Source organism: Monopterus albus, unplaced genomic scaffold (assembly GCF_001952655.1).
Source record: "Monopterus albus unplaced genomic scaffold, M_albus_1.0 scaffold232.1, whole genome shotgun sequence".
NCBI classification, from domain to species: domain Eukaryota; kingdom Metazoa; phylum Chordata; class Actinopteri; order Synbranchiformes; family Synbranchidae; genus Monopterus; species Monopterus albus.
Window position 1 is genome coordinate 558,103 of NW_018128112.1, and position 15,992 is coordinate 574,094.

Consider the following 15,992-nt stretch of genomic DNA (forward strand, 5'->3'; position numbering starts at 1 on the left):
TTATCTTATAAGTATCAGGAATGGGGCAGACAGTTACCTGCTTTTTAAACTACATTTAAAATGTGTGATGTATGAATGTGTGATGTTTACGACTTTGATTGTAGAATCCAATGAACCACTAACACAACATCCTACTTAATTATACACAGATTTCTGGAAGAATTAAGCCCCCAGAAGCGTATTCCAGCTAAGTCCTCCAGTTTGAGGCATGATTCATAGAGTTTCTGAAGTCATGCCTCAACTTTCTCCCTTGCTGGGTCCTTCTCTCATAATGTCTAAATGTTTAGTTTCGGAGAAAAGTAATTTTCTGTGTAATCATAAATAATTTCAGAAGTACATATCTTCATGACAAAAGTGGAATTTTGGCTAAATATCCCCTAAAAAACTCAGATTCAATGACATATGGCGGTAATATCTAATAAAAGAAAAATTTCCCATCTAAACTGTCAACCAAACTTGAGTTAGAATATACAGTATGGATAAGTCATGGTCCGTATTCCAAAGGTGCATTTGGCACATGGCAGAAACATCTTTGTCAGCCTCTGTTTCTCTTTGCCAAACATGGGCCAGCTGGCCCTGTGCCATATCACCTCCCTATCTCTTAACAACCCTATTGAACTTTTTCACATTTAGCTGCCCAGAAAAGCAGATAAGCAGGCAACTGTTCCACATGTTCAATTTATATTTTTCTTCAAGATAACAATATATTCACAGACAGCTTTTAGGACCCTTAAATAAAACTGGAGAAAAAAGTCACTCTACTGCTGCAGCCTGGGGGCAGCCCAGGGTTTGGAAATTCAGTGTGAATTATGTAGACAGAGTTTGAATTGAGGTTGTTTATTAGAGCCAAAGGCCAAACAAATTTTCAGTTGTATTCCATTTTAAAATGTTCCTAATCCAGCTACATGTATTTAATTAATGCCTATGTTGATCCCTATATTATCACAGCATGCGGGAGGAAGTAAGCAGGAGTCGGGGGTCTGATGTCCATCCACAACTCCTGGAAGTGGAGAAGTAATACAAGAATTGCGTTTGGACAATCAGCGCCAGGCTCCCTGTTAAACTTGGAAAGATCAGCAGTAGCACCTCTTAGCCCTGGGGGTAACACCTGCAGTGGATTAATGGTTTGACCAAATATTATAGATTAATTAAAGTGCAGAAATCATAATGAATAAAATGTACTGAAAATTGTACAGCTTTTCTTCAAGCAGGTGTTGCTTATTACAAGACTGAAGAATTAATGAAGTGTCAAAAATGTAATCCAAGAGTATCTATTTCTTAACAACTTTATTTTTGACACTAAATACTGTTGTAAAATGTACATATTGCACATCTTTGTTTATTTCTTGTTTATAAACTGGTATATTAGTGAACTAACTTGTACTAATAGTAAAAAGTAAGTTAAAAAGTAAACATTTTTAATACTTACATTATGCTCCACCAACAGTAACAATAGTCCCAGAGAAGCCACTGTTACTAATGCATCCTTTTGCATATAAAATATCAAACTTTTTCAAATATTATAAAGTCACTCTCCTGTGCATCCGTCTTCAACCGCTGCTTGTTCAGTTTGCCTGTCCATGTCCCCCTCTCTGTCTCTTCTCCTCTATCCATCTCATTTCATGCCGGAGTGGGGTTACCTAAGAGACTCGGCCTCAATAGAGAAAATCTCTTTTTCAGCAATTAACTGTGAAAGTGACAGAAGGAAAAGAAGGGAGGGATCCATGAAGGGGATCCAGACTCAGAGAAGAAAAGGAAAGAGGGCATGCATGGCAGGTAGAGCGACACAAAGTTAAAAACTGATATTTACGTTCAACTTTATCTTCAGACATTTAGAATAAAAATCCAAAAATGTGTTTGCTAAGCATAATTACAAAATAATCTTAGCTGAATCTTTCAGTTGCTGAATTTAAACTTGTGGTAAACATATTCTGTATGTTATTAGAGAGAATAATAGCATATCATACTATAATAAACTAATAAATACAGTAAAATGATATATTTTTATTCTGTATTATTATGTATTTGGTGAACATTGTTCACATACCTTTAATTAATGTAGAAGTTTCAGTTCTGTAGAATACTTGAACTGAGAATAGGCCAAACTGGGTTGCATTACACTGATCCCAGTGAAAGTGAATGATGTCTTACCATGGAGAGATGTACACAAAAGGGTGTGGCGTGGGAATGTCCCCAGGGGTCAGGAGTGAGGGTGAAAGGGTCAGAGGTCAGAGCCAGCTGGACAGAAGAGAAGAGGAGATGAAGGTGAGAAAAGGAGATGAGGGGGTAGCCCACAGATCACTGACTAAAACCAATGGGACATTAACATTGAACTGATGGGAGCCTCACTGACCAATGCCTATTCAGGGAGGAACTAAGCTATGACACACTCATGGGTAATGGTCTGTAATAATTGACATGTAAGTGACAAGGCCCTCACTGAGGATGCAAAATCAGTTATCAAAATGCAGCAGTGGATTACAATCTATATGTACTGGTATTCAGGGGTTACATTTAATTATATCCTTAAAACCAGATAATAGTGTTAACAAAATATTAAGGCCATTTCTTTTTGTAAAGAGGCCTAGAGGAATATATTAGACTATACGTAAGTATAATTTTACCATTAATTTGTGATTTGTTTTCCTACAGCAGTTATAAGACACTGTTACAGTACAGTACAGTTACAATATCAAGCACAACATAATTTATGCATTGTATCACTCTTCACAGTGTCTCGTTTTTCACTTCAAGGATCACTGACAATGAACAGTGAATTTGTATGTAGAATCACTTTCAAGAAAGTATTGAAAAGTGAAAAACAGCAGACAATGTACACAAGCATTGATGAAATTACTATGGATCAATATGTCTGATAACAATAAAGACAGTTTGTCATTAAGACAGACTTAAAAAAAACATTTGATCATGCAAAGTGGAAATGAAAGCAATGATTTCATTTCCACTTTGCATGTTCCATGTATCTCAAGGGTACAGACAGGATGGTAAACGTCTGTGAGCGGTGTCTTCCATGTGGTTGCTAGTGAAGGTCGGGTCACTGAGGGTAGCAGGCAGTCTGAACCAGGGCCATAGTCTGGGGGTCTAAAAAAGAAGAATCTTGGGGCCCAACCCAGGGGGTCAATATGCAAATAGTAACCCTGAGTGAAAGGCAGAGAGCAGATCAATGTTCTCACATTACTCTTGCTACCCATGACTGTGGATGTGCACGCCTACAGACCTCATGAGGTTTTTGTATTTAATGAAATGCAGACTCAACAATAGAGAAGACAGCTGTATTTAAACAAAAGTAGAAGCAGGACGTCATAATGATGAAGTTTATCACAGTCCACTGGTTTGATGTTACAACAGTCAAAAAGCGATTCTGAGTATTAACTGTACTGCAAAAATATCAGTATAAGCAGCCCAAATGTGTTATTTTTTGGATAGCATGGTAAAAACCACAACAGGTGCTGTCTGTCCTCCACAATCATCCAGTACATGCACAACTGATGAAATTCAAGTTTTCTGCAAGTCTACACGCTGCTGCCTCCCAGTGGACTCAATGGTCCCAGCAGCACCACAGTCATATTTTCCTTCCCCCATTCTGGTAACCTCAGGAAGTTAACCTGGTCCAGAATCAAAGGTTAAAGCTACAGGTGTAGTAGTTACATCTACATTCATTGCTGGAGGTTGCTGTGTTTCTGTCACGTGACATTTCTGTACTTGTATTGTTGAGCTCTGTGCTTGAGGTACTGTACATAATGCTAATGTTTTGTTGTCAGGTTAATGGCAGTTGTTGCTTATTTGGTGGCAGCATTAATAGTGTTTGATCGTTTTTAGAAGCAGTAACATGAAATGTTGCTATGACCTCTTGAGATCAAGTGTTTTGAAAAGCTGTCAGAGTTGTTGGCAATAGATCTGTTTTAAGAGTCTCTTGTGTTGTGTTGTGGTTGTTGGAATTGATTTCCTTGCTGTAGAAATAAGTAACAAATGAACACTGAGAGGAGGACAATGCACATACAAGTAGCCAACTACATTTAAATAGTAAGTTCTACATTTATACATGTAATATCAGAAAAATATAGAAGATAAAAAAATGATTCAATCCTGTAAACCAGAAATAAGAAACAGTCTGAGTCCTTTTTATGAGAGCAAATTTGTTTTTCAGCCATGATTATAGCAAAAAACAAAACAAAAGGTGAAAAAAAGTGCATATAAGTTAATATAATGTTGAATTACGACCAAATTCCGGCCCTAGCAGTACTTCAGGAGCAAAGACATTTTTCAAGTTACACATACAATACAGTAGATGATGAAAGAAATATAAAGATATGAAAACAGCTACACCTGCACATATTTTAACTTTTTAAACAATCACAGCAGGTGGGGACATACAGTATGGATGGTGGTTCAATCTTGGGCTGCTATTAAGTGTCCATGATCATGACAGTGAGAGATGTCTCTCCCCCCATTGTGTCTGTGAATTGGAGCTATAGATTTATATTTTTAAAAAACAATTGAAAATGTTATTCCACACAATCCATCCATTGAAAAATACAAATCAACCAATCTAAAAAGAAAAACTCAATGATATTTGAGGTCTGCTGGATCCTGTATACTAGAAAATGTTAGTTCTTTGGGGGCTATATCGTGTGATATTCATAAAAAGCTTTGAAAATGTATTGGAGTTTCCACTGATATTGAATTTATTTGGTGACAAAATAAGTATTCGAAACAAGAAAAGACAAAAAATAAATACTGCTAAGGCTATAAGAAATTCCAGGTCAGTTCTGTAAGTACTGCAGCTACTTCAGTTCTCAGCTGCAACACATTCTCCACCTTAGAAAGCAAGTGGGGGTTGAAAACAGACCACTGTTACTAATTTTAGATGATGGAAAATATTACCAAACAACATTACTGGGGCAAGAACAAATTGTACATTATGGTGTGTACCAGTCCTGAAACACTCCAGCTCATTTTGTAGGTGTGGACGTCCAAACTGTTGCTCGGTCTGGCTCTATTGTGCCATAATTAGGCTACCCAAAAAACCAAACAGCATTTCCATTTGAATACTGCAACTTAGTTTCCACAACCTTGTCATAACCAAAACAATAATATTTCATATTGTCCAGGTAGAGCACCTACACTTGTCTAATTTGCTGTCATTTTCTATTATTAATATATGTCTTGTTATTATGACCCTGTTTTAGGCATATAACTGTAGTGATGGTAGGACTCTAAACTACGTATCGACGTGCTCCAACCCACTGACGACACTTCCGCTTCGAAGCACTGTTTCCAGGCTTGTAACAAAGAGGCCATGTCACGTGATTGCTTCACATCATCTCATATTTCGGTAGTTTCACCGGTGATCTCGCGGTGACTCCTGGACAGTCTGAACATTTGCATTTACTGATTCTGGGTCAGTTGACACTTTTACTACCTGACAATCAAATAAGTTTGATCCTCTTATCCTTAGTCAGTGTTTCTGGTTACTCGTAGATCTCCTACAACGTCTCGCTAACAGAATGAAAGCTGCTAGATTGTTCTGGGTTTTTAATTAAGACATACACAGCCCATTTAATATTTGGAAAGACTGATCTGAAACATGGAGGGAGAGGAGCATTTTCATGTGGTGCAGCACAATTTAGTGAAACACACCACTTGTAACGAGAGTTTTTAATTTATGTTGTTTGTCTTGACCGCACTTGTAAAAAAGATCTTTAATCTCAGTGAGGTTTCACTGGTATAATAAAAGTAAAAAAAAAATAAATTAAAACGTGGCGTTTTGCAGCAATACATCATCTCTACTGAGACCCCTCAATTCTACGCATCTTGAAGATTTAAATAAAGGGTGGCTAGAGGGCAACCCGGAACATAGCGTCTTGTTTGTTTTTTTTTTAGTTGTGTTTAATTTATTTTGGCATATTCATTTAGCATATCCTGTTATTAAAATGACTTCTTCTATCTGCCTTATTACTGCCAGGTCTACAGTAGCATAAATTAAAGCCTAAAGCAGGAGAGACTTCAAGAAAACTGTTAACATACACTCCACTGAAAATAGTCACAGAAACACTCCACATCATGGAAGCCCATTTTCCATAAATACAGTTTTACAAATGAAATGTTAAATTTGGGACATACCTAGATGAAGCGGCCTATATGTATAGCCTTTACACCTTTTTATTATTGTCACACAATTTATTTACACACAACGATACTGTGAAAACGATACGTTTGCGTTTCTCAAATAGGTCGTCGTCTTTCTATTGTATTTTCACGCATTTAGCCAGCAGATATCGCTAGCGTGGGATGATTCAGATGTGTCAAAACAGCCAACCATTTTCGGAAGCAATTGGCTCAGTTGGTTAAAAGCGTCTTAAAGCCTCGTTTCTGCAACCACCAGTTAACAATTTGATGTGTGTGTACAGTATGTGTAGTAGAAGTAGTATGTGGAGGTAATTTAAATTCAGATCACCAAAATCTTCAAAAAAATTATGAAACACTCGATTTAAATGAAGCATATTTTTTTTTCAAATGAAAAAAAAAATTGGCTTGATTAAATCACCCATCAATCCGAGCAACTACTGCATTGATTGTCACGTGACAGTGCTATTATGGGTGGTCCCATGAGGCATTGTGGCTCAAGGGATACTGGCGCTGAGCTACTATGGCCTGTAAACAACAACATCGTCAAGTCGAAGTAAACTGGCTCGACGTATCGGTCTGTTGTCTGGCCGTTATCTGATTACAGCAAGTATAGTGAACGCGTTTTCAACAATGCGTCGATGGTGCATCTGGTAAGTAATTCTGATCCACCAAACATCCAGGAGCTATTTTGTCAACAACCGCTTCTCTAGGCTATCACGCTGAACCGTGCGTTTGACCAATGTTAGCTACATTAGCTACGTTAGTCGTAATTTCTGCTAACATGCTAATCTTAGCTAACTGCTCAGAAAACACTGCCCTAGTTGTGCGAATTAATTAAAATGGTGCGATGACTGTCGAGTTACCGAGCTCATATTAGTTTCATCTATACTTTTTATGACTAATGGTTGGGTTCTTATGTAACAGTTTTACGAAATTGAATATCAAAATGAAACCCCAGTCAACTTGTGGCACCCAAAGCTAATGTTGACGAGCTCATGTGGTCTGTGGACGTTTATGGATTTGCAGTTAATTAGGTAATGGTAAAATCAAAAACTGGGCAATATTTGTTGTGTGTTGTGGCCAGTAAAACAATGCGTTCATATTAATTCATGGAAATACTCATAGACAGTCAAACTTCGGTCTGCTGTTGCCGTTTGCTTAATGCCGTTCTCCACAGAGTTAATGTAAACGTTAGCTACTGCTTATCTTTAGCAACACTTAGCATACGTATAGCGGTGCATTGCCAATAACAGCCATCCAGTGTCAACAGACACCTAGTAATGTAAACAAATGCTAATGTATTTTATGCACTGTGTAGTTGGAACAAAGATTCTCGTACAACATCCAACAAACGTGTATTTTTCCTTTTAATTTGACCGCTATGATAAGGGCGAATCATGTAAGATCATTTGGATTTTGGCCTTCAATAAAATCATAGCTAACAAACGTGGTTCCAGTTTATTCATCCATCAAATTACTTTTTGTGTGTGACAGTTAATACACGTAATATGTATTTTCCTGGTTCAGGTTTTTAGATGGCCTGACGAATGTTACACAGTGAGAAATTCCTGACACAAATCCAAGTTGATGTCTTTAGACGTGTTTTGTACGAACAACAATCCCAAAGATATGCAATGAATTAATGAAAACATACACATATGTATGTATGTGTGTATGGCAGCTTTTTAAAAAACGACCAAAGCTTTTAATTGTTTGTAGTTGACAGTTAATTAGTAATCGGTAATTGCTCCAGCTCTACTTGGCATACACAGTCACAGCCAGTTACAGTTAAAGACTGGTGTTTACTTTAAGTATATTCAGTCAAAAAAAAGTAATGCAGCTAATGATTATATTTTTGTGTTGCCCTCAGATTTACAGTCAGGACATCATCCTCTTCATTTGGTAGCTTACTAGCCATGTCCTCACAGCAGCCCAACAGCTCAGCCTCCAACAGCCCCACCAACATCTTGGGTTCTCCTTTCTCAGTTATCAGTTCTCCAATTAACTCCCCAGTGATCTCACCGTCTCTTGGATTTGGACCCATCAGCAACAGTCAGGTTTGTACTGAAGAGATTAATCGACCTTAGTTCAAGGATGCTCGTGTTCACACAGGGTATAGAATACATGTTCGTTGCAGTGGATTTGCAATTACAATTACTACAATACCATTGCGATATTTATAGTGCATTAAATAGGCAAGCAGAGTGTATTTGGATAGCCAGTAATTTTTATCAGCTACTGAACAGAATCACTAGTTAGTAAAAATAAATAAATAAAACCAGTTTGCAATTTAATGTAGTTGACCAACAACATTACAGTGTTTTAATTGTTTTATTTGGTTGCACTGTGTATCCAGATCTCTTCTTCAACCCCCTTATCCGGAATGCACTCGATCAGCAGCTCAGAGGATATCAAGCCTCCGTTTGGCCTGAGGCCCATGCCAGCTCACAGCCCTGGAATAATGCTGTCTCAGAAGCGCGAGTGAGTGCACTATGAGCAGGATTAGCAGAAGTGCAGCATCAGTTGGAGGGGAGTTTTATTTTATGGCAAATTTAGTGTTTTTTATTTCCATACTGTCAGATCACCTTTTGAACAAAGTGGATCTCAGTCACAGTTGATAATAAAATACAAAATGTGAGTCCGACTGTTGCCTTCACTTTGAAGTTGTGATTGAGCTTCTCATCAGCGTCTAACTATACGTTTTTCTCATTTTCAGGCAAACACTATGGAGTGTACAGCTGTGAGGGTTGCAAAGGTTTCTTCAAACGAACTGTGCGCAAAGACCTGAGCTACACCTGCAGGGATAGCAAAGAGTGCCTGGTCGACAAACGCCAGCGCAATCGCTGTCAGTACTGCCGCTACCAAAAGTGCCTGGCCATGGGCATGAAGAGGGAAGGTAAGCAAGGTACAGGGTTCTTTTAGAGGTTTAAGTTCATACTCAGAGCCTGTTTGGTGTCTGACATGCAACTATACAAAGGTGACATATATCAGTTTTCTACAATTAAACATTGGCAGTTAGATTTTTTTTTTTTTAAGCTCATTTCAACTGACTAAGTAGTAATGCTTGCTTATATAAGCCAAAGGGTACAGATGGGTGTTTTGGGGCTGTTTATATAACTTAACCCCTTTCCATCTCTTCACTTCACTGTCTCCTATTCTACCCTTTCTCCATCTTTTAATAGTGTAAAAGATGAGGGATGGATGAGTATGACATTAAAATCTTAAAGATACTGTGTTTTAATGTTATTAACCTTTTGTGTCAAACACACAAAATGGGTGACTGGAGGATTTGTGTGAGAAGATGTACCCAAAAACAATGAGAGCATGCATTGCAGTGGTATATTGCCTTGTGATGGTAGACTGCTTTATAAAATAAGCAGCCAGACAGTTGTTGTTGTTTGCTTATTGTGTGTAACCAGTATTCAGGCAGTAACGAATACAACAGATTACGTTACCGAATGCGATCATGGACCACACTTTCAGTTTTAAGTATCTTAAGACCCTTTTCCACCGCCTGTACTGGCTCATCTTGACTCTACTCCGTTTTGGTACCATGCGCTTTGTTTTCCACTGCAGATAGTCCCCCCCACAGTGTAGCTTGTTGTCACAAACTGATGTGAAGTCACTGGCCCACAGTGTTGGCAGGACAGGCTCGAAGCTGTTATAATTTTAATCCTAGGACTGTTATTATGCCACTTTATTAAGTTTTGATAGTTTTTCAGGTGAGAAAATAACCATCTAGTTTTCAAATATGTGGTCGGTCTATCCAAGTAATGGCACTTACAAATTTGCTCAGACAATATTTGGAGATGTGATGACCCGCTAATGTGCCAGCTAGCTAGCTCTACTTAGCAAGCATAGCTGTGGCCATTATGCTCGTATTATCACATTCACTATAGGGTTGCAGCAGTATACTGGTTTTAGGGTATACCATGGTATGAAAATTGATGGTTATCATGCCATGCACATTTGCTTATTACCTGTATTGAAGGGAAAAAAAAACGCATTGCGTGTGCACCTTTCTTCTCTGACTGCCTGTCAGACTTTGCAGCAGGTGCCACATGCACACACGCAGAGGACAATTGGCAGACAGGAGGAGGCTGAAGTTACCAAACTCCATCCACCAAAAAAACAAATTAAAATCAGCAGTGCAGGATTACTTTGGATATCTCAAAAACAGGTCAAGCTATGGCTCCCATTTATAACTTTAATCCCAGACAATAAACGCTGATTATAAACTGCGCTGCTGAAATTATTTTCCACGTTGTCTGTTTGTTCACTAATCTCTGACTTGCAAAAGAACTCACACTGATCCTAATCTGAGCTCAGAAAAACACACAAAGCTTTCCGGCTCACTTACATGAGTGTGTGTGAGTGAAGGCACAGACAGGTCTGGCTGCACTCTTGCACACCTACAATAAATGAACTATTTTGATAATCATTTGATTAAATCAATGATTTGATAATCATTGTGATGGCATGTCTCACTGTTGTCAGAGGTTTAACAAACCAGTCAGTCAGTTAATGGGGAAAATAATCAGCAGGTTAATCTGTAATGGAAATAATCAGTAATTGTGTAATACTGTATACCATAATACGGTGACACCATGATATTTTCTGAGATGGTCATCATAACGTAACAGTCAAGTCCTGTTTTTACATCAGTGCACGAGTGACAGGCTGTTAATGTAATAATATTCTGTGTAGTATAACATTTTTCTGCATTGAGTAGCCAACTAATACATTAAGTACATTTCTGTGTAAATACTTAACATTATTAATACAGGAGTTTTGTAACAGTAGGCTACTTTTACAGTGTGAGATTAATAGTTAAGTAAAGGATGTGAATACTTGATCTACTAGCATGCAAACTAACATGCCTTAGCTATATAACATGTTATGTGCTGTTTTTTATCATATTTGATGTCACTTTATTCTTCAGGGTCAGTCTAGTGTTGCAATCCAGTTCAGTCAACTGGCACAGTCACTTGCAATAATAACAGACCCCTTTTTTCATTCTTCTGAGGGTTGTTGCAGCTGAGAATAATAGTAACTAGTAATGGTAATACAGTTAAGCTATGATATTTTCTGAGACTGTTATCATACTGTGAAAATCTCATACTGTTGCAGTCCTAATTCAGTAACCTGTGAGCTATGAGATAAGATGTACAATGTAGTGGTTCATGTAATATAACAGTTATATTATAGAGTAACAGAGACTCGAGGCCCCCGTCACCGTAACTTTTACCCTCTATAACACTCGTGAGAGAGAAGTGGCAGCACACATGTAAACATCCAGGTTGATCGGTGGCGAGATCACCCTGCAGCAATGATGACTTTCCCTGACCAGTCGGTAGTCTCCAGTGTTTACTTGTCACTGTTTGGTTATCGCCTCAGCTCACTTGGAACCTCAACAGAGCTGCTACCAAAAATAGTATCAAGTACTATCCCAAACATCTGACTGATAAATAAGTCGAGTTGAGCTGGTACCAGGTGCTGGAAAAGGGGCTTTAAATGTGTACTGTATAGGTCACGTGTATTATGAGAGGTGAAGCCTCTCCATTAGATTCATGCAATTCTAACTGTGGCTGCATATTTAGGCACATAAAATCCAGAAGCTCTGATCCCATCACCAGTTAAATCACCTTCTGTGGTAGTTTATCATGTCTCTCTTGGCAGACTGACTGATCTGCCAGTGTTGGTATTTTGAAAGAGGTTCTCATGTTTGTTTGTTTGTTTTTTTTTTTTAAACTCCTGTTTGTTAAATGGAAGTCATAATATGGCGGTGGCACTTCTTTGGTTTAAACAACAGCTGCTTTTCTTCAGTCAGTGTGAGATCTGTCTCCTTTTGGTTTGCTATAGATAACAGCAGTTAAAAAGTGAGTCTGTTAAGTTTTAACAAACTGCATAGATCAGTTGTCCCCATGGTTCTTTGAGCTGGTTAGGACAACACCTCTCTGGATGTGTTGCCACATCAGTAAGGGTCAGAGAAATAGTGGATATTTAGATTCATTGTTATTCTAACAATTGAGTATTTGTGAAATATTAATAACTTGAGGGCATATTAATAACAAGGTCATGCATGTAACTCCAACTTGACAGATACTGTACTTCTGTTAATAATGGAAGTAAGTTCATCAGTCTTTTGTCATGATGGATAGTAGTTATTATGCTATTGTGAATGCAGTGTACTTGTGTAATTTCATTTTTGTCAGGACAACAGACAATTTGAACAGACTTTTCTCAGTGCCCCAGAATCCCTGCTAAGAGGCAGATCATTCTTTAACCCATAAAGTAATGGATTTATATTTTTCTTTTCCCCGAGTCTCATCATTCTTCAGTATTTGCCATCATCCCATTCTTTTTGTGTGACACAGCTGTCCAGGAGGAGCGCCAGAGGAACCGAGAGCATGAAGGAGAGATGGAGTTCAGTGTTGGAGCGAACGAGGAGATGCCTGTGGAGAAGATCTTGGAGGCAGAGACAGCAGTGGAGCAGAAGGCTGAGCTGCACTCTGATGGAGGCTTTGCAGGCAACTCTGTGAGTGTTTGGAGCCATCAGTAGAAGTAACTCTGTCGACTGTTTTTCACAGTACCATAGTGGGTGTGGGCTCCAGTTTAACTAGATTAAAATGTACTTTGCACAGGCTTACTGTGATTACAAGTTGTTAGTTTGGCCATGTCTCTAAGAAGTCACGATGTTATATTGTTTGGTTTCAGCCCCATGACGCTGTTAGCAGCATTTGTCAGACTGCAGACAAACAGCTGTTTGCCTTGGTGGAGTGGGCAAAGAGAATTCCTCACTTCTCTGAACTGCCCCTTGATGACCAGGTCATCCTTCTGCATGCAGGTATGATCAATCTGCAGTCATGAATAGTCTGTGTAAAACCATGCCAGAATCAACAAAAGGATGTAAATTAGATCCACATCATGTCTTTGCAAAGGCAAATTATGAATGTTGCGATATTACAAAGTAGACACTTAAAAGAGCACAAAGGCCAATGATATTTTCTGAAATGTTCTGCCTGTATGTTTTCAGAATATGGTTTTCTTATACACTGAGTTCACTGTGTATGGAATTGTTCATTGAATTTTGCTTGCACCCTAAACTCTAAAACACCATGTTAAAATTTAGAACACAAGGGAATATTTATATCCTAGAAAAACAGATTTGCTAGCAGAGTTAAAAGGGTTTCTTTTACTGCCCACTGCATCAAATCTTAAAAAAAAACAACAACTACAAAACAATTTATATAACATCTGTGAAAACCACAAATTATGCTAATATCATACGTAGCCTTAATGTTGGTGTATATGCAAGCATAGATTCAGTAAAAAATTCAAAACTAAATTACTTGTAATTTAATTCACAGTACAATACATTTGAAAATGGCTGCTGAAAATCCAACTGCCAGTAAGTTTGGTTTGTGCGAGTTTGTTGCACCGGTACACTGGGTCAGACAGAACAATGCTTTCTTACAACTGGGCCCCATTCTTTGTTGATTAACAGGTTAACCGGAGAATGCTGATCTTGGATTTGTTGGGTCTTCTGAGGTCTTGTTGAACTTGTCATAGCAACATGTGGGCAATCCCAAACCAACTCTTGAGCAGTTACTGTTAATGCTGGCAGTTAATGCTGGACTGTTTGATGTTATCTGCATTGGCCACATTACATTACTGTTGTTTAGCTGTTTGCTAGCTAACAAGTCAGTATTTGCCATTTGTGTTTACAGTGAGCTGATCAGTATCTCTACCTCATTCACACCAGTTAGATAACTTGGAAACATTATTAGCAATGTTTGTCTCTGGAAAACCTTAACATTATATACCAGGGCAATTTGGCTTTAATTGCAGTTGTGGGTCCACATGTTGAAGTGTCCTTGGGCAAGACACTGAACCCCCAAGTTGTCCCCGATGGTTAGAACCATCGATGTGAGTTAGCACCGTAGATGGCTGCCTTGGTTCTATACTGTACCAGAAACAAATTCTTTATGTGTGTAACATACTTAGCCAAATAAAGGTGACTATTATTATTTATAACTAATGTGGCGGTATGAAAAGAGAACACTGAGCAACACATAGACAAGACAGCACGCAGCATCTCTCCTCTCTTCTCATCTCCTGCACAGACAGGAGTGAGTTACTATGGTTACAGGTGACTTTATTTCTGTCAGACTGACTCATGATTCCCAGATGTTTTCAGGTTAGTAGCCTATGCAAAATCATGAATGCAATTGTACCTCACTGCTGAAATCTTGTATTGTAACATAATGTTGCCTTTTTGATTTTTGCTTTACATTTATACACTGTGTATACACGGTAGCTCTCGCACTGCTCAAACAAACGTCATGGCTGTGTGTGCACTTGAAAGGGGGAAACAAAAAGGCATCCATTGGCAAACCTACATTTTATGAGTCTTGTTCTTTAGGTTCAACTAGCAAATAATACAAATGAATGAATGAATAATGTTACCAGTTTTCTACTGATTAAGAAAAATTGATAAATCATGTATTTTCTGTAAAAATCAAATAAGTATACTTTAGGCTATACACAGTATAACAAAAGTTGTACATTTCTATTTGCAAATTGCTTCAAATCTCATTTACTTGAGCTTAAGCAAATATTGTCTAATATTTGCATAATGTCACTGAATGATAGAAAATAATAATATGCATTATTAATGTAGGAAACGACTTCTATCGAATTTTAGGATGAATCTGGGAGAATTGTGAAAATAGTTAAGAGCCCTGCCAACCCATTCTTAATTGAACTGTTTCGTTTAAGTCGAGAGGGAATAATTTATTTAACTGGACTGTTGGCGCCTCATATTAGGGGCCAGACAAAGGTGAGCCATGCTCTTAGCACCACACAGCTGGTGTGCATTGCACACTGGCAAGCAGCAGTTTCTTATGCACGATTAGTAGTGTGGAAAATTTAGGAAAGGCCTGTGTACCTGGCTCTGAACCAATTCCTCAGAGCTTTCTTAGTCTTATTCCTGTGTGCCTCTCAGTTTGCATACAGTACTCTTGTACTTTGACCTGGTCATTCATTATATAGTTTGACTTTAAGAACTACTGAAGTGTTTTCTGCTGCTACCCTGACTTTCCAGTGTTCAACTGTATTTAATTTGTCAGGGTGGAATGAGCTCCTCATTGCCTCGTTCTCCCATCGATCCATTGCTTTAAAGGATGGAGTAGTTCTTGCCTCTGAGCTGCAGCGTGACACGGCACACAGAGCGGGAGTTGGAGCCATTTTTGACAGGTACATTGGTAGATGATTGTAATGCCATTGTCTGAAGCTTTATCTACATGTAGTGTCTTTAATTAGAACTTGTTTTTAAACACAGAGAGAGCGTGCAGAATGCAGAGGTCGGAGCCATATTTGACAGGTAATTTTATACTTTTGTAATGTCATCTTTTATTCCTTAAAAATCACCCCAATTATGCTCTTTTGTATTTTACAGACTGAAACCTTTTGAAAAGTATTTCTCAACATTTGTCATTATTCAGGGTTCTTACTGAGCTGGTCAATAAAATGAGAGATATGCAAATGGATAAAACAGAGCTTGGGTGCCTCAGAGCCATCGTCCTCTTCAACCCAGGTGCATGACAGTACAGGACAGTGTGCTCATATCTGTGAAATTTTTTTTTTTTAACAACATTAGGATGTAATACGTGTTTGGCTCTTAATCAAAGTACTTATTCATTTTTCTTCCAGATGCTAAAGGGCTTTCTAACACCAGTGAGGTGGAGCTCCTTAGAGAAAAAGTCTATGCATCTTTGGAAGCCTACTGCAAACAGAAATACCCAGACCAACAGGGAAGGTAAATGTCTGCAACTTTGACA

General features: G+C 38.3%; 1 protein-coding gene across 1 annotated transcript in view; it reads left to right on the forward strand.

Annotated features, from left to right (window-relative positions):
- Positions 1–6,617: 6,617 nt before the first annotated feature.
- The window catches only part of LOC109971684 (retinoic acid receptor RXR-beta-A-like), a 12,394-nt gene continuing 3,019 nt past the window's right edge, over positions 6,618–15,992 (forward strand). The window contains exons 1-10 of the mRNA XM_020620082.1: positions 6,618–6,800; positions 8,021–8,207; positions 8,507–8,631; positions 8,826–9,046; positions 12,528–12,688; positions 12,868–12,997; positions 15,282–15,408; positions 15,494–15,535; positions 15,657–15,748; positions 15,865–15,970. Of these exons, the coding sequence (XP_020475738.1) occupies positions 8,067–8,207; positions 8,507–8,631; positions 8,826–9,046; positions 12,528–12,688; positions 12,868–12,997; positions 15,282–15,408; positions 15,494–15,535; positions 15,657–15,748; positions 15,865–15,970 (1,145 nt within the window). The 5' untranslated portion in view covers positions 6,618–6,800; positions 8,021–8,066. The remainder of the gene's footprint in view (positions 6,801–8,020; positions 8,208–8,506; positions 8,632–8,825; positions 9,047–12,527; positions 12,689–12,867; positions 12,998–15,281; positions 15,409–15,493; positions 15,536–15,656; positions 15,749–15,864; positions 15,971–15,992) is intronic.